The sequence below is a fragment of the Lissotriton vulgaris genome, chromosome 5, assembly GCF_964263255.1.
Source record: "Lissotriton vulgaris chromosome 5, aLisVul1.2, whole genome shotgun sequence".
NCBI classification, from domain to species: Eukaryota; Metazoa; Chordata; class Amphibia; order Caudata; family Salamandridae; genus Lissotriton; species Lissotriton vulgaris.
Genome location: NC_141693.1, coordinates 418,021,532 through 418,047,811, shown reverse-complemented (window position 1 = coordinate 418,047,811; position 26,280 = coordinate 418,021,532). Strand labels below are relative to the sequence as shown.

The following is a 26,280-nucleotide window of genomic DNA, read 5'->3' as shown; positions in this document are numbered from 1 at the left end:
CTCACGAGCGATGATGAAGCTCTGAAACATGGGCAGAGGAGGTTTGTCAGGGTCAAGGTAGTATCCTAACAAATCGACCCCGAAGTCCCAACGTTCACCTGTTTCAATGCAGCATCCTCCTTCCGTGACTACGGCGGGGCGAATTACGGTCTAGTGCATATGATTTCTAACAATGGTCCTTTTGCAGGAGCACATGAGTAAGTTCAAGAGGATAGTTTCTCATGGCAGATGGGTTGCAAGTAGTCCTAGTATGCGTATGGGAACTCTTGTAAGTTTATGAAGCCTTTCCATGAGAACTACCTAGAGGCAAGTAAAGAAAATGCTGACCTAAATTGAATTTTGTTAGTAAAATATAGAATATGGAATAATAGAAATATACATTACATTCTAGAATGTAAGATTCTACATCTTTCTTTCAATTTCTTTGCACTCATAAAGCATTTGAATTTATTTGTAATTAGCATGTGTAACTGTCACATATTACTGTGTAATAAGTACCAACAGATAACATTATTTCAAAACATAAAATATTAATATTGTTTCTAGTAATTCTCATTAGTACATATCTGAAGATCCGTCGATAAAAGTTTCATAACATTTAGTGTTATTAGTCTTATTATAAATGTGTAGCATCTTTTCCTCCTTTCTCACTTGATTCACATTTTCACATTGCAAAACATGGAGTTCTAAAATACCTAAATAATGTCATATAAAATACATTAGTTTCATCATTTCTTTACACGCATTGTTAAATAATGATAATTATTAATGAACCCTTTATAACACATGAGTCATTACTTTCATATTTCTACTATACGTTAAAAATATATCAATGAAATTTAGTAAATCACAAACCTATGTTGCTCAAATGAATAGTTTCATCCAATCTGCACTCTTCTACATTCTTTTACGATGTACTAACTAGGTCTTTTCATGATCTGTTTCGCATGATTTTTCAATGTATAGTTAGCATAACTTTGTGTATGTTTGTCATTTTCTCTCAAAATCAGTTTTATGTGTCAGTTAAAAGGATTCGGAAGTTTATCTGCTTTATCACATCCTTAATAGGACGTGTTCCTCTCTGTTAGTGTCAAGTGTCCTGTGTTGTGCCCTTGTTGTTTTGAGCTTACACCAGACCAAACTTTAATTTGAAGATGTCTTCTAGGATTCCATTTTGAGAATTTTTGATATCTTTAGCGAAGTATAATAGTCATTGACCAAGTACCTGTTTTAATCTCTCAAGCAGGAGGCATTGATGTCTTTGGCTTCCTCTACTACATGTTTGTTATTTCCATCTACTAATGCCTATATCATATTGTTTTATATAAGCTGTCATTGGGCTATATTGCTTCGATATGGCTTATTAAAGTATAAGAATTTACTTTCTTGCATTCCATTTAGTTAAATTGTGATGTGATGTTGTATGACACCTTCGAAGGCAGGCTCACCACAACCTCTTGTCTCCCACTATCTGAACCTGCTGGCAAGAGATCTGAACCTTAAGCCACACACACACTTTCTGTCCCTCTGCCCTACACTCAGAACAAGACTAAGACAGTTCAGACAATTCACCAGCAGGAGTTCTCCTCTTCTGGCTTGCAGTCCTACGATTGCCAGTTGGAAGACAGGTCAAGCAAGCACCACTGCAAGTCAACAATGTCAGGGCATATTTTGTGGCTGAATCATACCACTGCCCAAGAGAGTAATAAAACGGAGAAAAATAAATCACTCTACTACCCTCCTTATGCTCTTGACTTCAAAATGCCCACCCTTTTCCTCACATATGATAGTAATTTTCATCACCCAAAGAGTCATTTCAACCTTTCAGTTTTACCTTCAAATCTAATTTCCAGACTTATGTCAGAAGGACTCTGCTGATCATTACAAATCACCTTGCATTATACAGATATCCGGAGATGTCTTGTTGTGTGCATCCAAAGGTTATCTGATGATTTGCCACCACAGGTGCATGGTTAAGAAATGTGAGTTTTATGGGAGCGAGAGAGTCAACAGCACTGACTTTGCTTCCATTTCCAACATACTCACCAGTTAATACATTATTTTACTCCAGAATATATACATTCTCTTAACATTTGTAGCAGTCCAGCTGTGGGTCCAAGCATGGCACGCTTCTTTAGGTCCATCCATGAAACAAGCTGTGTTCCGGCACCAACACATGCAAACTGGTTATCATCTCTCTATGCAACCTCTAAAACAGACTTGTTGAGATCAGGTGGCCCACGCAACCGGGCTTTTTGGAATTTTTTGGTTCAGTGGAGACAGTAACCGGGGTTTTTTTTTTTTTTTTTTTCTTTCCCCGGTCCAATGATTATGCCTTAGAACTCCAAGAACTAGGCCCCCCTCATTTGGTCTCAAGGCTAGTTCAACTGGTTAAACACTAAGTTTGGAGTCATTGCCCGCTTTCTCTTCGGGCCATCTCCTGCCGATTCTCATAAATCGCGTTTTCAGGAGAAGGGGTAAACTTGCACCTTAAGTCAACACGCGCATGGCTGTTGGAGGCTGAATAAGAGGAGGGTCCAGGCAAATGAGGATTAAAAAAAAAAGAAATAAAAAAAAAAGAAAAAAAAGAAAGGAAAAAAAAAAAAAAGAAAGAAAAAAAAAAGAAACAAGCTGTGTTCCAAAGTAAATCGGCTTATATTACACATTGTACGGCCCTTGATACTTAGTCCAATAGACCCTCTCAATTCATCAACATAACCTTTTAGCACATTTTTCTTTAGGTTCCCGAGTCTAGGAAAATTAACATGTTCTACCAAGGCGCACCTTCCAATGGGACATACTTGGATACCTTCATATCAAATTCAGCACACCCAATGTACCATACAGAGTTTAACACAACACATTCAGAACCATCATCTCAGCTCAAAAATTCAGCATACAGAATGTTGCACATCAAATTTATCATAGAGCGCTCAGCACATAGAACTCTCAATATTATATGTACTAGAATTTTTTAAGTCAATAGGATTGGCATATATATTTTAACACATATATCACAGTATATACAAATCAACAAGTGTAAAAAAAATACATAGACCCATAGAGTCCATAGAGACATAGGAACTCAGACACATACATTTTAGCATTTCAAATGCCGCACATGAAATTCAGTGTATAGAGTACAGCAATTAAAAAATAATATGTTGAATTTAGCAGAAGGAGCTTAGAGTGTAGATTCAAACATATTTAGTTTACCACACGTAGTTTCGCACATAAAATGCGGATCAAAGAATAATAATAGTAAATAACACACAGACATCAACAGAATGTAAATCGGTAAACTATATTTCTACTGTTGTCCTCATATGATCTTACACAAACAATTAAGCACATACAATTCAGAAAGTAGCACTTACCTGTCTAATTTTACACCACAATATCAGTATGTGTGTTTATTTAATATGGTGTACATGCCAGTTTTATAGCTTAGAGTGTACCTTAAAGAGATATTTCAGGATTAATTGAATAATTGGTTGTTCACTGAATGATGGGTTGGTGTCTGGATTGATTTTTGCATTAAAAATATCTAGATATAAGTAGATGTTACACAGTATTTTTGACAAAAGGAGGCAAGATGTATTAGGGAATTACTGGCTAATAGAGAGAAAATGTATTTGTTAATTTGGGATTTATTCTTTGCGGGATTGAGGAACTATTCATCTAACGACTATATTATCGATTGATGCATTAACTAATTGATTAAATATTTTGCTACCTTATGGACTGAGGGTTAATTAACTTATAAAACATTGTTGTATTATTAGTTGTTGCACTGAGAACATATGAACTGACAAAATAAATAATTAACTTGTGATTACAGGCTCACCAAGCAGTACCTCAGAGAAGCCTACTGTGGGACCAGAGCGGGAGATCATTTGTGTGACTCTTAAGAGAGATCCAAAACATGGTTTTGGTGGGTAAAAAGCTTGAAATATCAAAGACCTTCCCATTGGCTTTATGAAGATGTTTCCCTTTTAACTTTCTGCAAATTGCTAGAACAGTTTGTGATGGAAGGCATATGAAAGTTTTTCTGGTTTCACTATCTTTATATGAACTCAAACTGGTGGAGCCTTCTTTACCCTTAGGCAAGTGCAGGTTGAACCAACATACCAACTTTAAGCAGAAGGAACTGACAAGTCATGGCCCAAGCAATTCCCTCAACGTACCTAGAGATAATGCGTATTGGGTACATAACAAACTTCTAGAGACTGTCAGATATATTTGAATTATTGTTGTTGTAGTTTCTGGCAACCGTTCCCCACAGGTCAACAAATAAAAGAAATCTATACTGTTACTTTTAAAGTCTTTATTTCAAGCAAAAGCACAGCTAAAAATATTCTGAAAGCAGGCAACAGATTGGGGGCCCTATTTATCAAGGGTTTGCATCCCGTTTGGACCACACAACATGATGCACGCACAACTAAAATCCTAAAATGCAATTTATCAAGCATGCATGGCCACTTTGCGTGGGCCCGCATGGCTCAATAAATAAGGAGTAACACAAGAATCGCAAATTGCGGCATTGTGTTACTCTGCCCTGTGAAGGTGTTCTGTGGGCATTGCTTAGGTGTTCACCCACAACTCCAATGGTCTTTGACGCATTCCCAGATTTACCAGAACTAGTAGACCTGGGAATGCACCAAAAAGATACGCCTTGACAGGGAAGGCATAACGAGGAGAAATATCTTCATTTGTCCTTGTTACTTCGTGTTTCTATGTGTGCCGCATTCTACAGCTCAAATAAAAGAAGAAAAGTACCTCCGGGGATTGCTTTTGTGCAGGAATGTGCCGTATTGTAATGAATACGCCACATTCCTACCCTTTCCCCGTAATGCAGTGCAGCAAGGTGACTTCCTGCACTGTGCTGCGCTACTTGTACATCAATAGGCCCCCCATGTGTTTCATTTGGTAAGGAGCCTTCCTTCTAAATCTCTAAGCATTAAAGGGTTTGCCATAATTAAGAGTAGGTATTTCAACAGAGTCAACACACATTTGTACCTAAACTGTTTATGTTATTCCATTCAGTGGCTCTGTCTTTGATACCAGGCCAAAATATATATTTGTAGGGAAAATTCAATGAGACAAATGGAACAGAGGATCTTGGTGTGGCTCAGCTCGGAGCCACACTCCTCTACTGTCACAATTGTCTTTGAGGTTCCGATCTTTCTCTGGAAGAAACCTCATGATTGTCATGAATGATAAAAGAAACTTCATGGAAATTTGCACACTCATGTTAAAGCCTAAAACACTTTTCTTAAGCCCTAGCTATTCAAATGACAGTATGAATATAGGAAGTAAAAGCACACTATCCACCACACATAACAAATCTAAAAACACATTGTTGTACAATATTGAAAACAAATAAGTCAGCTATTGCATACCTCATTTGGCCTAAAACCTCAAAGAGCAATTAAATAAAGGCACAATATGAGGGGCTCTCAAAAGGCATATAAGGCAAATTATATGACATGTGTAGCTAGCACACTAATAGTAAAGCCCAGTAAAATCTTTCTGGACGCACCCAACATGCTTGCTGTGTTCTGACCTTTCGGATAGTGCATACTTAGTAAAATCAGCTAGCGTGATCTCCGCATATCCCATATTTCACAGGACAGTCTGTCTTTCTTCTAGTATATGAGTTGTTTGCAAGAACATGGATCTATTACAGATTGGCCAAGCCATGGGATCAAATATATTTCTGTGATTCCATCTGAGAAAATGATGATCTTCCAAATGCAGTTACAATGAAAAGAATTAGTACATACTGCTTTAGGAAAATGTGAGTTTGATAGACTATTGGGTGTTCACTTTTGTCTCTATATACGCACTATACCTCATGTAGCCCTAGGTTCTCTAAAGTGTCCTCACCAGTCAGCCACACTAAAGCATTAGAACTATTGGGCTACTGTTGGAGGGCAATATGTGGACCCGAGTTGGACTCGGGGCAATTGGAACTGGTCTCTATGACAGGATGTGATGAAGCCCTTTTGAACATTTGCAAGCTTAGAGGAAACATGATCTATAAGAGGCTATGGATGAAGGTCTGCAGGGTTCCAGTCAAGGGTTATCCATGACAATAGGTGGGGTATGATCATTAATGCTTTTTTTGCCCTAGACAGGTGTTAGTCTGTGGTTTGGTGTGGGGCATACATTTGTAATGTGTGCTCTGATTAGGACAACATGTTATTTACTGATTGACAGTGTTCTAGAACCTGTGGAGAATGCTCCACAGATTGTTCTGCACCTCAGAGAAGTGCTTATGATGGAGAAGGAAATAGCTTTCGGCTGAATGGGAAGTATAAACAACATGGGTGAGAGATCTTCATATTCTTTGATCGTGGTGAAGGGGTTGGATGTTGAAATGTTCAAAGAACGAGCAGATTGGATTAACAGTTTATATTGTAAAGTACTTAGTGATAGACTTAGTTGAACCTGGATCAATGTCATTATGTACACCACATTATTTTCCATTTAACAGGGTTTGTGATCATTGGAGGAGAACACCTGGGAAAGTTAGACCTTGGAATTTTCATTGCCTCAGTCATTCCAGGAGGTCCGGCAGATAAAGATGGACATATTAAGCCTGGTGAGTATTGCTTGCTTATTTTTATTTTTTTGTCATTTTGAATTTACATGGATTCTTTGACAAAAGAGAAACATGTACCCAAAACATGAAATCAACATTCTAAGATTTTTTTTTAAACATGGAATGAGATAAAATGGCAAAGGAAGGCAAGTACACAAAAAAACTCACAAATGCTAACTAGGAAAAGTTATACACTGGTTAAAACGATTTCAAAGCCTCAGATTATCAGATATGAGAAGATGGATAAATCTGCTTGGGCATTCTCTAAGACACAGGCATAACGCTGAAAATAATTCTGGACCCAGATTTTTTAATCTTCAGACTTTTGCTTCTGACATACCAATCTGCTTTTAGAAATGGGAAGCACTATTTTAGGATTAGTGTCAGCCTAGCAGATTTGTAGAGCCTCCTGTTGATAATCCCCAGGCCTTTACAGAGTGGTTTAATCCATTTTGTGCATGAGATCCTATACACAGGGCGGAAAAGAAGAACGCACTGAACATTTTCATTAGCAGCACTACATGTTGGGCATGTGTTTACTTTGCACAAAGTTGGACCATGTGATGCAAGCTAATGGAAGAGGATCCCGTCTTAACTGTATGTAGAGCCTCCTCTGCAGCAGGGCTTGTAGGAGGTCGAGGAACTTTTCAAACTTGGGATCCGTTTTTTAATAAGAAATTAATTTTTTAGGGACCCAGAAGACAGTGTGCCACATTGTGTGGTTCAGCAGATTGCCTAAAATTATTTTGTTACGAAAGAGACTGTGCTAGAAGAGAATGAGCTTGGCCACGGCTAGGTTGGTTAATGATCTTTGGATATGCTTTAATCAGGGGATGTTTGACACCTGGGTCCTACTAATTACATCACTCAAAACTGCCCGATAGTGAGCCAATTCTTCCATTGACCAGAGTTTTAACCAAAAAAGGATGGGCCTCAAGTCTGCAAAGTCAGTTATCTTAAGCAAGTTGAGGTCCAGGCGCAGCAGAAGCAAACTAAAGAACTTGTGAAATCAATAGACCTATGCTTCAGACAGACCTTGCTCTTGGTTATTTGTTCACCCCCACTATCACTCTCTGCCAGTCTGATGCCCTGATAATCAAACTACTTGACTCTTTCCAAGGGTTTGGAATCTACAATAATTCTACACCTAATCAACCTCTTCCTGTTAAAAATCATACATTTAGTATTTGATCTCAAGAACCGGATGTTTACAGAATTGATCAAATTTATCAACTGGGGTCTGGAGACCTCTGGGCATTTTAGAAATCAGGAGAGTATCATCAGCGAAAAGAAAAGTGGGACATTTTCCCCTGCCAGGGTTTGCGGATCATTGCTTGACTTTAATAGAGCATCTATGCTCCCATTAACGAAAAGCGAAAACAATGTAGTGGGAAGCGCAAGCCCCTGTGTACCCCTCTACTAATATCGATCTTAGCTGTTAATTCCCCCTCAGCCCCATCATGGACCAAAGCAGAGTTATATGTGTTCATACGGACAACAATCGACAACAGGTCAGGGGGCATTTCATTGCAGATAGTTCTTGCCACAGCTTGGATCTGGGGCCAAGATCAAATGCTGCACGTAAGTCCATGAACGCAACATGGAGGCTGCCATTTCCCATCAGCATCACTTTCCACCTGATCAGCTGGAACATACAACCTTGATCGACAATGCTAACTTTTTGCTGGAATCCCACCTGGGACTCGGTTGGGCTGGAATTTTCTGAGATCCAGGTTGTGAGCTTGTTCAAAACTTATTTACCAAAATATTTTAGCATTTTGTCAATTATGATAATGAGGCAGCATCCTTCCAAGTTTCAGGGATCGGGCCCTTCTGTAGAATTGTGTTAGTCCAGATGTTAATGTATGGGAGCCATAGGTCAGTGTTGGAGTGGCAGAGCTCAGCTGGGATTTTATTGAGACCGGGGGCCTTTTAAGCTTTTTGGGAGCTCAAGGCTACTTTGGTGTCAGCTACAGAGAAGGATATAAGTTGATCAGGACAGGTCAAATCCAAGGTGTGAGGGGGCCGGGTAGAATACTCCACCTGGCAATAGTACATTGCCAACAAAGTGGCACGCCTAGTCGCTAAGTAACAGATTAGATTCAGGTTATGCCCCACTTTACCCATGTCCGTAAGCAGATGCCAGACGAGCTTAGCGTCATCACTCTTCGCCGTCTCACGCAATTTGTTCATAGTTGTTTTGTCCCAGTCCTTCTTTGCAGCCTGTAGTGTGGATCTATACGGGATTCTCGCAGCTCTTATGGCACCTCTATCGCCCAGCCTAAAGGCATTTTGAGTACTGTTTTTTTTTAGATCTGCAGCATGTGTTAAACCACTCATTTGGTTTCAATCAAGGCCCTTGCTACATCTGTTTTTAGTAAAATACCTAATTATTTCCTCAAAGAGGGCATTATGAATCTTCAAAATGTTGCTGGGTCTGGGGGAGTGAGATCGAAAAGAATCAAGGACTATGAAGGGATTGGTTCTTATGGAATTCAGCAAGCACAGTGTTATTTGATTTGAGGGAGTGCCACTTAACTGCCCTACTGGTATTAGTTAGGATTAAGTTGTTGCACCCCTTGTCTAATGCAGTATGTAAGCAATTTGATGTTGACTCTTTCAGAGAGGGTGTTAGTGGACTGTGATCGCTTTCGGTTCTTGGGGTTACAATAAATTGCAGTTACTACTCCTGGTACTCTACATCACAAAATGAAATGAAAAATCTAATGTCCTGATCTGCTTTTTGAACTTTTGATTCAAAGGTCAAATGACCAGGTACGTTGTACCCCAGAAATGCACTACAGGGCCATGCAGGGTCAAACACAGAGGGCTCACAAAATACTTATGCAGTATCATAGATCAGGTTCATACTACAGGGAAGTATCTCAGAGCATTAAACCCCAAACCACCAGCTTAAAATAGATGCTTAGCGAAATTAAGTCATTAACCCAAAACCTATGGTATACAATATGGACATTTTGACCAAGAAGTACTTTCTTACAGGCAACAACTTGAGCTTCAGTTGTGACTTTTAATCACAGAGTAAGCCCTTTTTAGATTGTCTGGCCTCCAATTCACAAAACTGTGAATTGGAGGCCAGGTACCTTATTAGTTAAATACGTACTACCCGGCCCCCGTAATGGACGTGACCCCTATGGTTTATATATACTTTTTTGATTGTCAGAATTAAACTTCACAGTGTACAGGCATTTTGGCCAAGATATTTACACAATATGGTTTGACTCTATCACTACCTTGCATTTTAATGAATTACAATAGGTCATGATAGGGGCAGGACCGAACCAATAGTGTTGCAATGAGAGCTTAATATATGAACGTCGCAGAAGTAGCAGTCAAACATGGTTAGAGGGATGGGAAGTAAGGCCGGGACGAAGCATCCAGTCCAGAACATTAAAGAGAGGCAGAATGAAACACACATTAATGGGAGTTTTGGGGGATGGACCATTCCACTGGTACAGGAAAAATGTTGTATGGGAGAGGATGGAGTGTGGACAATGAGAATGGATGATGGTGATGTAGGGTTAAGTTAGGACGTATCGGCTTTCGACCCAAAACAAGGCCCTAATTATGATGGCGGTTGAGCGAGCACCCGACCAACATAGTAGCTGTTACGGGACTGCCTAACAAACAGTCAGCGGTCCCTCTACTGCTATTACAATGCGACCGCCTTCAGTATTTTTTCTATTGCGGCTTGTGCCGTGGGCTGCAGCACAAGCCGCAATAGAAAAAAGTACACTTTTAAAACATCCATGCACCATGTGGCAGGCACCATGTGGTGCCCACCAAACGACGCATGAATGTTCGGGGAGGCACCACTGATGCTCCCCAGGCCTCATAGCGGAGGCCACGGGGGGACAAGGGTCCTGCTAGGGACCCCCAAATACACTTTCCGACAACCTTATCATGTCAGGAAGGCTGACATGGAAAGGCTGTTGGAAACAGACATCATAATCCTGAAGGCGTTGCCTGCTCAGGCCCTGTCGCCATTTGGGTATTATCTGTCCAACCAATGACCCATTGGGCTCCTTGAGACTGTCGTAAGCATAGCAGAATTGCCTCTCTGGTTTTCCTCCAACGTCAGTATCATAATACGACTGTTGGACGGAAACCTATGATGTTTTGCGGAAAGCCTCAGACGAGCTGTTGATGTCTTTCTGCAAGACATCATAATCAGGCCCATAGTATTGAGTTCTCCCTTTTGGCCGTACTGGATGACATCAGGTCAGGAGTCAATCTCAGTAACAGAACACAAATAGTTCAGCTGAGCACTTTTAGATTCCACTCCTACTTATCTAAATGTGAATACCCTCAAGGTTCGTCTTTGAGTCCAACTCTTTTTAACATTTATGTTTTCTCCCTGGAAAAGCTTGTAAGGAAATTGAGCTTCGAGACTTACTCATACATGGACAATATTCAGGTGGTCATCTCCATGGGAGAGAATTTTGATGAAACATGAGTTAATTTCACCAATTGCCTCTCAGTAGTATTAGATTAGTGAAAGCATTGTTTGAAACTCAATGCTGATGAAACTGATATCCTACTAATCGGTGGAGCCCACCAAATATGGGATTTCTCCTGGTGGCCCACATTACTAGGAGAGGCACTGATACCCCAAGAAATCAACATAAATCTCAGGGTCAATATTAATGACTCACTTACCATGCAGGAGCATATCAATGCCACTTGAGGCAAATGCTTTGGTATCCTCAGTTTACTGAGACGGTTGTTCCGGTGGATACTGGTCGACTGGCCTAAAACAATAGTTTTAGACTAGACTATGGCAATTGGAAAGGGGCGACCAATCGGTCCCCCCGAACGTATGGTTGGGTGCCTCGATCCCCCCGGGAAACCATTTTGGGCGGGGGGCGTGGCTCGGCTGGTATGCCCGAAGTGGCGTAGCCGGGGCGCGCCTTTTTCCCGCCCAAGAGGGGTTGTCCTAGACACCTACACAGAAGACCACGCCCAGTAGGCGTACCGAGGGAGGGTACACGCCCTCCCGCAGAAGAATAAATAGAGCGGGAATCTGAAGAAGCGTCCTCTTGTTCCTGTGCTCTGAAGGCTGCACCCACTCGTTGCTCGTGAGCCCTCGACGGAACAAGCGGCAATTTTGAGAACTTGTAATCTTGTTGTTTCTCTTTCAGTTATTTGAGTACGAAAGATCCAGGACCTCGTTAATCGACTAAGAGCGGAATACTCGAAACCATGGCTGGCAAGAAGGCAGGAAAGGGTTCCGAGATGGAGAAGGTATTGCGCCTATTGTCGAACCGGATGGCTGGCATGGACCGAAAACTCAGAAAAGTTGACTTGATCGGTCGAGGTTTGTCGGAGGTTAAAAAACAGTTGGCGGCTCTGAGCAACTCAGGTCGCCCGAAGGTAATAGGCCCGGCCTTACCGGGAGTCGTCCCCGAGGGTAGGGGGAAGCGGGTCAAGAGGAGGGCGTTTTCAGAGGAGGTCCCGGTTCCAGAGGTACCCCCAGTCGCCCCAGTCACGCCGGCAGACATTCCGGTACCAAGCCCAGATATAGGTTTGCCGATCCCGGTTGTAATTACTCCCGCTACCGATGAGGCGATGCCTCCCGAATTGGCCATCCAGTTGGCGGCGGTGTTGCCATGGCTCAAGAAAAAAGCAGGGGGAGCAGTGGCCGCGGGAGACCCGGCCGAGGAGGCCAGACTAATAATCGAGCAATTGCGGCAGTCGAGAGAGGCCGCAACGGCGAATGTCCCTCTTGTTTCCCCACAGGTGGCACCGGGAGGACCTGGAGTTGGTCGGGAGAAGGCGGCGGAAACAACGGCCGAACCTGGTAAGCTCGCATTGCCAATGGCGGGGGAGGGTTCATTACCCTCGAGGCGGGAAAAGGTGGCACAGCACATCCCTATGGCCACGAAAGAATTAATATGGGGAGACAAATATGTTAACATGTTTTCATTATTGACTGACCATCGCGAGATGGAATATGCTAAAACCCAGAAGGATTTATGGCACCCGAGCGTGTGGCGCGCCAAGATGGCGGAATTCAGGGTCGATGAGACGGTAACAAACTGGGTTAAGGCCTTTTCTATATTTATTGCAGTCATGGGGGAACGAAAACCTGAACTAATGACCGAATTAACTTGCTATCAAAATCGGATTATGGATTTTTATTCAATGTATGAGGGGGATGAATGGAAAGGTTATGATATGAAATTTCGGAAAGCGAAAGAGTTCGATGCTACTTTGACTTGGGATTGCCTGGACTCGGTGTCATGGCACAAACAGCTCTTGCCAGGGGCAGCAGGTACGTCCTCGCCAGGCGGGAGCGGGTCAGGGTTCGTCTGCCAAAAGCCCGCTGTGCCCTTTCGAGCGGGCGCCGGTGGGGATTATCAGCCCAAGACCGGCGGGAATGGCGGTAAGCGTGGGGTTTGTTGGGGCTTCAATCGAGGCAACTGTAACAGACCCCAGGGAACGTGTAGGTTCAGGCATGCGTGCGCGGGCTGTGGGAACTCCTCACACCCACAGAGTACCTGTAGATCTAAAAACAGCGGGACGGGGGGTAAAGGGGGGTCGAAGCAGGAGTGAGGTAGGACTTTGTAACCAATTGCCTACACCTGTGGATATCATGGCTCTGACTCCTTGGTTGAACAAATACCCTGATCATGTATTCGCTGGGGTGTTGAGGAAGGGATTCTTACATGGCTTCCACATCCCGGCGGGGGACTTTCGGGGGGACTCCTTTTGTAAGAACCAGTTATCTGTCCAGCACAACCCAAGCGTTGCAGAAAAGAAAATTGCAAAAGAAGTCAGCATGGGGCGGGTGGCAGGACCTTTTCATCGCCCGCCGGTGGCGGAGTTCATCTGTTCCCCATTGGGGGTTGTCGCGAAGAAAGACCCTGGGGAGTTTAGACTTAATCATAACCTATCTGCACCAAGGGGTTCCTCGGTGAACGAAGCCATTGACCCAGAAGTTTGTTCAGTTCGGTACGCATCGTTCGATGATGCCGTGGCCATGTTAAATCGCCTGGTCCCCGGGGCACTGATGGCGAAATCAGATATTGAGTCGGCGATCCGGTTGCTCCCTGTACACCCACAGGATCAGCGCTTGCTAGGTTTTGCATTTCAAGGGAGTTATTATATGGATAGATGCATCCCGATGGGTTGCTCCATTTCTTGTGCTTATTTCGAAATGTTCAGCTGTTTTCTACAGTGGGTATTCACTAAGGCCACAGGCCATAAGCATGTGATGCACTATTTAGATGACTTCCTGTTGTTGGGGGCAGCCGGCGATACGAGTTGTGCGCAGGCGCTACGGAACTTCTGCATTCTAATGCGGGAGTTCGGAGTCCCACTGGCACCAGGTAAGACGTCGGACCATCTACTTCACTCGAGTTTCTCAGAATTGAGCTCGATTCTGTGGAAGGATGTTTCCATTTACCGACGGAAAAGGTAGCCAAATTCAGGGCCTCCCTGATACAATGGATGGGTAAGGAGAAAGTGACCCTGCACCAGTTACAGCAAACAGTGGGTCAGCTTAACTTTGCCCTGAGGGTAATGCCAATGGCCCGCCCCTTCTCACGCTCTATTGCACAAGCTATGGTGGGTCTCAAGGAGGGACACCACCGTACGAGACTGTCGGCAGAGGTTCGCCAGGATATACGCATTTGGTTGGCATTTCTGGCGGACTTCAACGGTCGAGGGGTGTGGAACAAGCCACCAGCGTCTTCAGACGAACTTGGTCTGTGGACTGACTCAGCTGGGAGCGTGCGATTTGGCGCCATCTTTGGTAACCGCTGGTCGGCGCAAGTATGGCCGACGTGGTGGCACTCCAGCGGTCTCACAGGTAACATTGGGTTCTTGGAGTTATTCCCCATTTGGGTCGCTCTGATGGCATGGCCAGACGACTTCAGGGACCGCTCAGTGTTGTTTTGGTCTGATAATATGACTGTTGTTGAGTGCATTAACCAACAGGCGGCACGCTGCAAATGGATCTTGAGATTATTGAAAGAAATTGTACTACTTTGCATGAGGTTAAATGTACAGTTCAGGGCGAAACATGTGCCAGGCGTACTGAATCATGCAGCTGATGCACTCTCTCGTTCACATATGCAGGCGTTCAGGGGCTATCTACCTACAGCGGACCTAGTGGCGGCACCGTTCCCCGAAGCGCTATGGCTAATCGGTGCCCCGGATTACAAGACCTTGTGGCAGCCAGCTTAGCCCCCAGGACAAGGAAGGCTTACGAAGGAGCGTTTCGTTCCTACTGCACATTTTTGGGTCCGACAGGGAGACAGAGCTGGGGTCAGGAGGAATCCTTCCTGGGATTCCTGGTAGCGCTGCACAGAGAAGGCCGATCAGCGGCAACGGCTAGTAGGCATAGGGCGGCCATTGGCGCAGGTGCATGGCATAAAAGACCCGACGGGTTCCTTTTTGGTTAAGAAAGCCCTTCGCGGCTGGCAGCGCCTCGAGGGTCACAAGCAAGATGCGAGGCGCCCGATTGGCTTAGACAGGTTGTCTCTACTCGTAGCAAAACTGGATGAGACGTGCTCCTCCCATTTCGAAGCTGTTCTGTTCCGGGCAGCTTTCGCCTTGGCATTCCATGGGGCTATGCGGGTGAGCGAACTTGTCGCAAGGAACAAGAGAGATATTGAGGGAGGCTTGTGCAGGGATCACGTCCAAATTAGGGGTGATTCAATGGTGATCTCGATAGCCAGGTCCAAGACTGACCAGGGAGCTATGGGAAAAAGTGTCATCGTGCAGCGTGCGCGAGGGTCCCCCACGTGCCCGATAAAGTGTATAGAGGAATACTTGGCATTAAGGGCGGCCACATGGGGGGGAGTTTGCTGAGGCACAAGGATGGCACCCCACTGACGAGATTTCAGTTCCAGAGGGTGCTAGCACTGTCAATCGCTGCCGCGGGCATGGACCCGTGCGATTTTGGGACCCACTCCTTTAGGATAGGGGCTGCTACTGAGGCTACAGCCAGGGGTCAGAGTGCGGAGGAAGTAAAACAGTTGGGACGTTGGTCCTCGAATTGCTTCAAAAGGTATGTGCGATTGCACATGTTGTAATGATCAATTGACATGCACTCACGCTTCTTGTCTTTTGTTTGGATTACAGTTTCGCGAGCCTGTCACGCGGGGCGGAATTTGCAGTCGACCCAGCACCAGGAGACCAGCGGTCAAGGATCACCGACTGGAGAGAGAGTGGTATGGGTCGTGGGCCACTCATATGTGAGGTGTGCCGGGGATGTATTCAAGGCGGGTGACGCGACTCACGCAGCTGGGGAATACGGGTACAGAGTGGCCTTCCATGGGAAGGGCGGGCTCTGTTTTGACCAATTCGAATCATTTTTTGAGGGTCTTTTAGGGCGGCAAAGGTCACCGCCATCTGTAGTCATAGTACACCTGGGGGGCAATGACTTGGTGACACTGGGTAGACGAGTATTATTGGACCACATTTTGCCGGCTGTGAGCCGGTTGGCTAGAAGAGTCCCGGGGTGCACGATTGCCTGGTCCCACATGATTCCAAGGAAGGTATGGCGGGGGGGCCTTTCGGTGTCAGCACTGAACCATTCAGTAAAATGGATTAACAATACAATTGGTAAATTGTTTCGCTCTTCGCAGTTGCATAGCATTCCTCACGGGTGTATTCGGGGTGATCACATGTATCTGAATGATGGGGTTCACCTGTCCAGGGAGGGGAATGACTTACTCATAGGAGACTTCATAGCATGGCTAAGGGGTTTGAGGAGGCATGACCTTTAGGAGGAGTAGGGGGGGGCCGGATAGTCGGTCAACTATCCGGCCTGTGGCGGTAAGGTCATGATCGGTGAGCAGTAATTTCAAGGTCCCTAGAGAGGGGCGCCACCCAGAATGGATGGGAGCGCCCGGGGGGAGGCGGCCATTGGCCCCTTCCACGGGGAGGCGGCACCCACTAAGGATGGGTCCCCTAGGGGGAGACGGCCATAGGCCCCTCCCAGGGGGGGAGGCGGTTAGATGCCCCTCCTACTACTTTCCCGGGGCCAGATATCCGCGACGGCGGATAGAGAGTGTGGGGATGGGGGGGAGTCTACGCTGTCCTTCCTACAGATACCTCACACGGGAACTCGGACGACCTTTAAGATGGCGTCGAGTGGAAAGGGGGCCCCCACCACGACAAGGGAAGTTACAGTTGGCAATGAGGGTAGAGTCCTCTGCGCATGCGCCACTCACACCGTGAGGGCGAGTTTTGGTAGTAGGGATCTGACACCGGTTAAGACCTTGCCGTTGGCCCTTAATGCTAGGATGTACAATTTTAATTTAGAATGTATGCATTTTCAGGATGTTAGACTCGAAACCTTTGTATTAGAGATCTGTTAAGGTTAGCCAAAGAACATGTCTTCATCGAAATGTAATAAATGTAAAATTGTACATAATAATGAAACTTTTGTTTAATGTTTTAAATTTTGTTTCATATTTTAATAAATACGGCCGGGAGGGTAACTCCCTCCCGCCTTCCAAAAGTTCAAACCTGTGTCCGACTCTCCCATCCTTGGGGATTGGTGTTGGGAGGGGGTGGCGGGCATCCCGGCCATATGGAAAGGGGCGACCAATCGGTCCCCCCGAACGTATGGTTGGGTGCCTCGATCCCCCGGGAAACCATTTTGGGTGGGGGGCGTGGCTCGGCTGGTATGCCCGAAGTGGCGTAGCCGGGGCGCGCCTTTTTCCCGCCCAAGAGGGGTTGTCCTAGACACCTACACAGAAGACCACGCCCAGTAGGCGTACCGAGGGAGGGTACACACCCTCCCGCAGAAGAATAAATAGAGCGGGAATCTGAAGAAGCGTCCTCTTGTTCCTGTGCTCTGAAGGCTGCACCCACTCGTTGCTCGTGAGCCCTCGACGGAACAAGCGGCAATTTTGACCCACCCACCAGCCCCTTATGGCAATGTTTGTTTGAATAAAGTTTTGCTGAAGAATAGATGAATAGGCCTTTTTTCCTTTGTAGAAATAGTAGAGGATTGTTTAGGATAAGGATATAATATCTGCCTTTGAGATAATGTTTTTTTCTTAGCAGGAGAGAGCAGTCAATGACACACCAAGGCTAAGTCAGAATTTTCTTTCCTTGGTAGGTAAACAACTGTCGTATTTATTTTGGTCGGGCGGTAAGGTCATGATCGGTGAGCAATAATTTCAAGGTCCCTAGAGGGGGGCGCCACCCAGAATGGATGGGAGCGCCCGGGGGGAGGCGGCCATTGGCCCCTTCCACGGGGAGGCGGCACCCACTAAAGATGGGTCGCCTAGGGGGAGACGGCCATAGGCCCCTCCCAGGGGGGAGGCGGTTAGATGCCCCTCCTACTACTTTCCCGGGGGCCGGATATCGCGACGGCAGATAGAGAGTGTGGGGATGGGGCGGAGTCTACGCTGTCCTTCCTACAGATACCTCACACGGGAACTCGGACGACCTTTAAGATGGCGTTGAGTGGAAAGGGGGCCCCCACCACGACAAGGGAAGTAACAGTTGCCAATGAGGGTAGAGTCCTCTGCGCATGCGCCACTCACACCGTGAGGGCGAGTTTTGGTAGTAGGGATCTGACACCGGTTAAGACCTTGCCGTTGGCCCTTAATGCTAGGATGTACAATTTTAATTTAGAATGTATGCATTTTCAGGATGTTAGACTCGGCTAGGAAACCTTTGTATTAGAGATCTGTTAAGGTTAGCCAAAGAACATGTCTTCATCGAAATGTAATAAATGTAAAATTGTACATAATAATGAAACTTTTATTTAATGTTTTAAATTTTGTTTCATATTTTAATAAATACGGCCGGGAGGGTAACTCCCTCCCGCCTTCCAAAAGTTCAAACCTGTGTCCGACTCTCCCATCCTTGGGGATTGGTGTTGGGAGGGGGTGGCGGGCATCCCGGCCATAGCTCTTTATGTGGGTATGGCAGATTATCTTTTTTACCAGACTCAAGGTGATCCAGAATGTGGTTGTCAGGCTGATCTGCAATATGTACAGATAAAGGTCGGCATCAGCCTGCCTAGCAACCCTACATTGGTTGCCAATGGGAAAAAGAGCCAGCTTTAGGATTCTTTGCCTTACGCACAATACATTAGATAAGGTTTGGTCTACAATTATTCAAGTCAGAGTGGAATTTCACAATCCAGCTTTTGAACTCAGGTCATGAAACCTTGCATTTGCCAAGGCCAAACACATTTAAAAGTCAGAACTGTCAGCCGATTGTTTTCACATCTGGCAGCAGCCCAGTTGAATATTAAACCCTAAGACCATTGCCTGACTGATAACCATTTGAAGTTCAGAAAAAAAGTGAAACTTGGTTTTTCAAAGATTAAGTAATTTTTCAGCATTTGATCCTAAACCTCCTTCTCAATTCCCACAGTCGGAAAGACAGGGAGCTTTCTAGTGCTTTGATGTCCCCTAGCAGATGAATGTGTGCACTTCATAAATACAATAAATAAATAATGTACAAGGCATCATTTTTCTGAGGGGGTGAAACAGTGCTTACAAAATTGGAATAAGTTGAAGTTCTGCAGGCTGGATACAACATTATGGGTTGATGGATTGGAGGTTCGCTTAAGAAAAATTCACATGAGTTTTGAGCATGACTACCTTACTCACTACAACTCTGAGTACCATCTTCATTTTAACCCGTTTGCTGCTTTGAACGTTCCGTGCCAGTGCGGAACGTTCTATTAAGTGGGCGGTCCACGTCGGCCAACGGACGTGCGCAGCACTACCGAGGTAGTGCTCGCGATGGCCGTTGGCCGACAGCAGCAGCAAACGGGTTAAGCAGCTGCAGATCAATTGGTACTTGACGACTTCATTGAAGAGGCTCTAAACCAAAGGTCACTCTTATTTTTCTTATTCGAGGCTTTAGTTTTAGGCCTGTTGTATTGCCACGATGTTAGCACTGACTATTGCTGCCGACCACTGTAATTTCAGTCTGCAGATTGTACGGGTTTCTTGAAGTATCAAAAGCCCAGAACTAAAGCTTAGTTTCTTCCAATCCAGAATTCAAACTCAGTATTAAAGAACTCCTTTAATGTGCAGTCCAAGACTGGACCTCATAATTGCTTTAAAATCTAGTTCATATTCAATAAACACATTAATGAGAGCCGAATCAAAGTTTGCTCAAATCGTAGTCCAGAATACACACAAATGTGTGTTCCAGAACACAAGATAAAGACTAATGATCAGAATTAAATACGGGTTTTATATAATCCAAAAACAAAGGTCAGCAATAAAGCTTGGGTACATTACAGTACAGTACTAAAGATGAGACAAAGTTACAGCTCTAAGAACTATGAGCAAACGCTTTAGAAATGTGCATTCCAGGACAATACGCCAGCCCAAATGCTTGAGTATTGTGCAGGCCACAACCTATGGTCTGAATTTAAGGAAGCCTATTGGGCAACCTGAGATTAGATGTCAGAATTAAAGTTTGGATAATGTGCAGTCCATGACCTAAGGACACATTGGAGGAATTGTTAATGTACTGGTCCATGCTCAAAGATAGTGAAAACAGGTTTAATACTGTACAGTTGAAGATCAAAGAATTGGACTAAAGTTTTACCAATGTGCATACCAAGATCAAATCTAAGGACTTTGGAAATTGAATGGTGCAAGACCGAAAATAAGTAGTAGTGCTCAATGGATGTGCTGTCCAATACTAAAATCATCAGTAAACTGCAGCAAATTTGCAGTCCAGCAGAGTGTGCATATTGTTCATATTGTGCATGGTGTGCTAGTTTTTTGTAACATTACTTATGAAAGAAAACAATGAGATTTTGATCCGCCCATGAGTTTCTTCATCAGAGCACACATTCTGCATATTATTTACAGGGGGAAGATTGATCTCACTGAACAGGATAAGTCTGGAGGGTGTCACTTTCAATACAGCTGTGAATATTGTACAGAACTCACCAGAAGAAGTGGAGTTGATCGTGTCTCAACCTAAAGGTTTGTGGCAGCTCATGGTTTCAAAAGAGTTTAATTAAAGCAACCTACATGTAATCCTCTGCTTGACTTGTAGCACATTCCTCTGGGTTAGTTCTGTATCTCCATTCTTAGTTCTACACCCCTCCCAAATACTCTCTAAATTTCTCAATTTCTGACACAGCCTCCATGATATGCCTCAATCCTCTAGCCGTATCTCCATGGGTTTGTGAACCCCAGCTTCAACTAAATCTGTGCTGGAACATCTTTGCTCTATCCCTTCTGTCTGATTGCTGTATTCTATGCCTTTTCCCCATCGGATGTCACAGACATCAGGACAGCCTAGCCCTAGGCCATTATTTTAATCTCAACAATATATTCCAAACACCTTTCCTTTCGCTCATATCGTCTGACTCCTGAACTCAATATCAAATTCCAAACCTTGTCCAAATCTCTGTCCCACCAGCAATCCTGCCTTCATTCACCGGAATCCTTCCCCAACTCCTTGCCTCCTGTTCCAACACCATTGCATGCCCTAAATCATTTATCTCTGCACGCATCCCAAATCTCTGCTCGACCCCTTAGTTCTAGACATACCTCTTATGCCTGTCACTGCACCTTTCTTTCTGCACAAGCCCAACCCCACACCTTTCTCTTATGCCAGACCTGAATCAATCTATTGAAACCTGCTGATGTTCTCATTGTTTGTTGGCAGGAACATTGGAGGGAGTGCTGACCAAAAGCAACAGTCTCAGCTCAGGGATCTCAGCTACAGGGAGTGAACGAAGCAGCCACGCCTCTTACTCTATGGAGCCAGGCAGCCATCTTGAGCATCACACCAAAGAACAAGGGAGCAGTCATGGCCCCGCAACAAGTCAAAATTCTCACATAAAGGAACAGTGGGCGAATCGTGAATCTCAAGCAAGTCATGACTCTCACACTGAAGAATGGAGCAGTAGCCCCGCCTTATCTTCTCAGGGACTGGAGCTGAATACATCCATCTTGGAAGGTGTGCTGTCTCGGGCGTTGGACTCCGGACGGAGCTCTGTGGATCCTGCTCATTCACGGAGTCGCATTGTTAACAAGGTAATGGTCTGGGCTAATTGGCAATTTTATAGCTCTTTAACCTTGATATAACGAAGCTGTAAACTTCCCTTTCCCCTCTACCTCGGTGAAACACAGCTCTCCAAAATTTAAACAAAGAGAGCTCCCAGGTGTCAATTGCTAATAGAATGTCTGTATTTCTGTACTAATAAGATTGCAATACATACTCAAACTAACCTTTGGTTCAGTAGTAGGTTAATCACTTAGGCTTCCTTGATTCTATTCTATGGTAATGCATTTTATTCTGTACCAGTAGCCCCTTACCCTGAATATTATAAATTTAGTGTGCTCTCTAAAGGGCAAATGTAGTAAGAGCAAGAATCTGGTCTGAGGATCAGACTTTACTCAGGGCACATGAAGAACATCACAATGACTCTTCACCTCCGGTACATGGTGAGCAAGCCTTACTCCCTGACCACTAACTGGAAGCTTTATTTTAAATACATACAGGCTAATCACAATGGCGTTTTGGAATAATTTCAATACTGTTTTACATACACTTACATTCCTTTTAGAATTAGTCCCAAAACAATGAAGATGGAAATGTAATGGGAATGTTCGAGGATTAGTTCTATGCAATCATGTGCAGTTCTTTCTACACAAATAGAAAGGAATGGGCCCTCTTTCACTTTTACTTATAAGGAATTTCTGTTTCTGGCTTATTTACAAAGGTATGTACGAGTACCTAAAAAAAATTACTTCTGTAGTATTACTTTCCATACTCATAAATGCTTTTGCCATTCAGCCCCACTGACCGCTAGTGTATTCCGGACTCACTGAGCTTAGTCTCTCCTTATGGGCCCGCCCATACACAAAAACCCTCATTGCAGGTGCAGTCCAACCACAGTTTATCACTTGAACATGATAAAGAAGCTTCACCCCATAATCACTAAGATCAAGCTTCCTCAGTTACCCCTCATACGCACAAGGAGCAAACGTAATTCAAGCAAAATGGTGAACAACCTTTACAACAAAACTTTTACAACGCACTACCATTACAATGCAGTCATTACAACGCAAACCATTACAATGCATTGCGCTGGGGGGCGCTCTAGGATAGGGAATAAGCTTAATTTTCTATCCAACACCTTCCCTAGTGTCCACAGGGACTGGAGTTGGAATTGAAAATTAAACTTTTCACTATCCAGCACCTCTAAGCGCTATGCGTTGTAAAGGTATGCGATGTAAAAACCGCATTGTAAAGGCAGGCGTTGTAATAGCTTGCGTTGTAACATCATACATCCACTCCAGGTACAGGAATAGAAAACTTACTTGGATAAGAACTGCATTAAGTGGAACCATATGCACAGTGATCTACCTGACGTTCACTGTTCATTGGCATTATTCATAATAAAATTCCCTCTCCATACACAACAGGAGCATGTTCAAAACTGTATTACACCTTGGAACTAGTAGCATACACCTATAAGTAGCCTGTATGTAATACATAATGTGGTATGCACTGTGTTACTGCCATTTTGATGTTACACTACTTGCTTGATGTGGCCTTTCGGCATCAGTGATGTGGTAAAACTTAATCATCGGATGAGAAACTATCGGCTATCACTCATTACGACACATTTAAGCCCACAATACTTAAACAAGGCATATGCGACTGTCTGCGCCTTCTGTGTGAGGCACACCAGTGGCACATATGGTGGTCTATCACATTGCATGGTATTCAGGGCAATAGAAAGAGTGAAGAGCCCAGTGCATCAGCCACACTGTCAATACTGTGTTGCTCAACTTAACACAGTGAAAATGGTCCACTTTACACACCCACCATCAGTGATGAATTAAGTATTGTTCAAACTCTGCCAACTACTCCGGAGCGGTGAACTCAACAAATGCTTTTCACAGAAATTCCAGAACATAGGTATATATGCACTAACAATTGATTTGCAAAAGCCATCACAAATTGTGCACCAACGTTTTGCGAATCAGTTCTGATTTTGCAAACTGACCTTTGTGCTAATAGTTCGGTTTGTAAAATCACCATTCGAAGTGGATGGCAATTTGACCTACCTCATGAGTATTCATGACATAGGTAACAAATTTTGACTCACGCCCATCAGATGTGCTCCCAGGTATGTTGCCTTGCTGTGGTCAGCAGACTACCATGTCTGTTAATGTATTTAAATAAAGTACTATTTTTTTTAATGCAGCCCGTTTTCCTTAAAAGCCATGGGTCTGCATTCAAGAGAAAATGTACTCTTTAAATAAAGAGTTTACAGCTTGCCTGAACTACTGCCATCTCTCGAACTATTAATTTTCATTCAAAGCAGTAAGAGGTGTAAGGGGACCCCTTCCCCTCTGCAAATAGGTTGCTACCTTCTTTGAGAATTCGATAACATATCAATGGTTTGCGACCAAAATTATGGTCATTGGAACATACATAGCATTCTGAATTGGAAATTGGAAGAGACGCCCTAAACACACTCCTTCCAAATTGCATTTCGTAATGCATTTCTAGACCCATTCAGTTACTGAATTGCAGATTGGGTTTAGTAAATGTATAAAAGCCAATGCTTAGATTTAACGACTCGCAGGCTTGGCGACTGCCATAGGACTTTGTACATCTGGCCGATCAATAGTCATTAATCAGCAGTAAACTTCTAGTCGCAAAGTTTTCCAAGCATCAAATCAGGGTACAACGTTCTAAAAGCTTGACTGTGCTTTTTTAGATGGGTTTATTTTTAGGGTGTAACTCGTAGTTTCAAACTTGAATGCATAGCAGTGTGAAACAAGTATGGAATGATGGATAAACTGGCAGTGTTCACTGCGCTCTCCATAAAATTGATACCAAACAAAAGTAGATTTTTTCAAAGCAAGATTTAAAATTATTTCTTTACTTCTGGGAAGTGTCCTAGAGATAACTCCTAAATACTGTGTGGCTCAACTTAACATTGCTTCAAAAATGTGGTTTGAATGTATGATTTCAAAGTGGTGCACTTTGCGCCCCTACATCAATGATGCTTTAAGCATTGTGCAAGCTTTGCAAACAGCTCAGGAGCGGTGAACACCAAAAATATTTTTCATAGAAATTCTAGATCATAGGGACAGACGTACTGAAAATGTATTCGCAAACAGTCATCACTAATTTAGCACCAACTTTTTGCACAATTCAGCAGAGTTGCCAGAGATTTAACTGGAAACAAGTTGCACATCTCAATGGCCGCTCCACTTCTTAACACGGCTGTTGCACTTTAGGTGGGATCTTCTGAGCAATACTCAGAAGGACTGCTATGTAAGGTTGGATTGGGATCATAAATCGGCCCGGGCACACCAAAAAACAAGTGGCCCACATTTGCGTATTGCCTTTCCGCAAAACACTTCAGCGAAGTTTTATGAAAAGAAAGGGGGTGGGGCATGTTTTAATAACTTCACTTAGATAAAAAAAATGCACAGATTAGTTCACACTGCTGAGCCACACATGAATGCAAGTCAGACCACTTCTGCTCAGGCCCCCTGCCCCCGCTCTATCAGCATACATTAATGGGCCGGCACAGCAAGAGAAAGGGAGTGATACCTCTGCCCATCTGCCTCTAGAAAGGCCACCCAGGAACCCACTGTGCCGCTGGTGGCATCCTAACAGCACAGACAGCCCCCAGGCTGCCCCAAAAAGCAGCCCACAGGTAGTACTCGGCTAATGGCCCTTCCGCCATTTCTCGAGGGCCCGCGTTACCAATCTGACCCTGCTGCTATTCATTTAATGTGACAGGTCCTGCACATCACAGTGGTGCTGCTGTACCGTCAGTAGGGCAGTTCCAGCACCTTCCAGAAGTAATCTTTCATTTTATTGGGCCAATTTTAGAAAGTCGAAGCAGGGCTGGTATACTTTTAGTGGGGCAAAACCAGCCTGATACTGATACAGTTTGAATGAGGCAGTACATGCACCTTTGAAATGGGATGCTAAACATGTAAAAGGCATCACAACCACGTGAGCTAAGCATTTAAGCTGATCGTGTCAGAATGTCTCAGCAGAAATTATATACTTTCAATGGAACAGTACTGAACGTTCTCAGCAAAATTGCTGCTCTCTTGATTCAGTAGTACAACAAAATCTATGAAGGATTGCCATGCTTTTAATAGTGCATTACATCTTAGACAGCTCTACCAAAACGTGCCTGTTCTGTCTCAATAAATCTCAACCAGTTCTGATAGGTGCCTGCTCTGTCTCATTAAATCTCTAGCAGCTCTTCTGGAAGGTGCCTGTGCTGAAAATGGCCTCTTCTGTCTCATTAAATCTCTTGCAGCTCTGCTGAGAGGTGCTTGTTCTGTCTCATTACATCCCTAGCAGCTCTTCTGAGCAGTGCCTGTTATATGGAATTAAATCTCTAGCAGCTCTGCCAAGACGTGCCTGCTCCTTTTCATTTAATCGCTAGTAAGCATGGGCAAATTTTGCGAATCACGCGTTCGCGGATTTTGCGGATTTGCGAACTCGCAATCCGCAAAATCCGCGAATTCCCGCGAATTTGCGGATTTTTTTTTTGTGTTCGCGCGTGTTTCTGCCAGTTCGCGAGGGTTTTTACAATTTCGCAATTTGCGAACTTACCTGTCGGGTCGCAAGTTTTGCGAACTTGTTGTTTCTACGTGTCCAGCCTGTTTGGGACACTCTTCTTCATCACTGCCACTCTCTGT

General features: G+C 44.2%; 1 protein-coding gene across 1 annotated transcript in view; it reads left to right on the top strand.

Moving 5' to 3' along the window:
• FRMPD2 (FERM and PDZ domain containing 2) overlaps window positions 1–26,280 on the top strand; it is a 603,077-nt gene that overhangs the window by 254,498 nt on the left and 322,299 nt on the right. Inside the window, exons 18-21 of the mRNA XM_086921788.1 lie at window positions 3,842–3,934; window positions 6,500–6,607; window positions 20,443–20,559; window positions 21,251–21,621. Coding sequence (XP_086777914.1) covers window positions 3,842–3,934; window positions 6,500–6,607; window positions 20,443–20,559; window positions 21,251–21,621 — 689 coding nt within the window. The remainder of the gene's footprint in view (window positions 1–3,841; window positions 3,935–6,499; window positions 6,608–20,442; window positions 20,560–21,250; window positions 21,622–26,280) is intronic.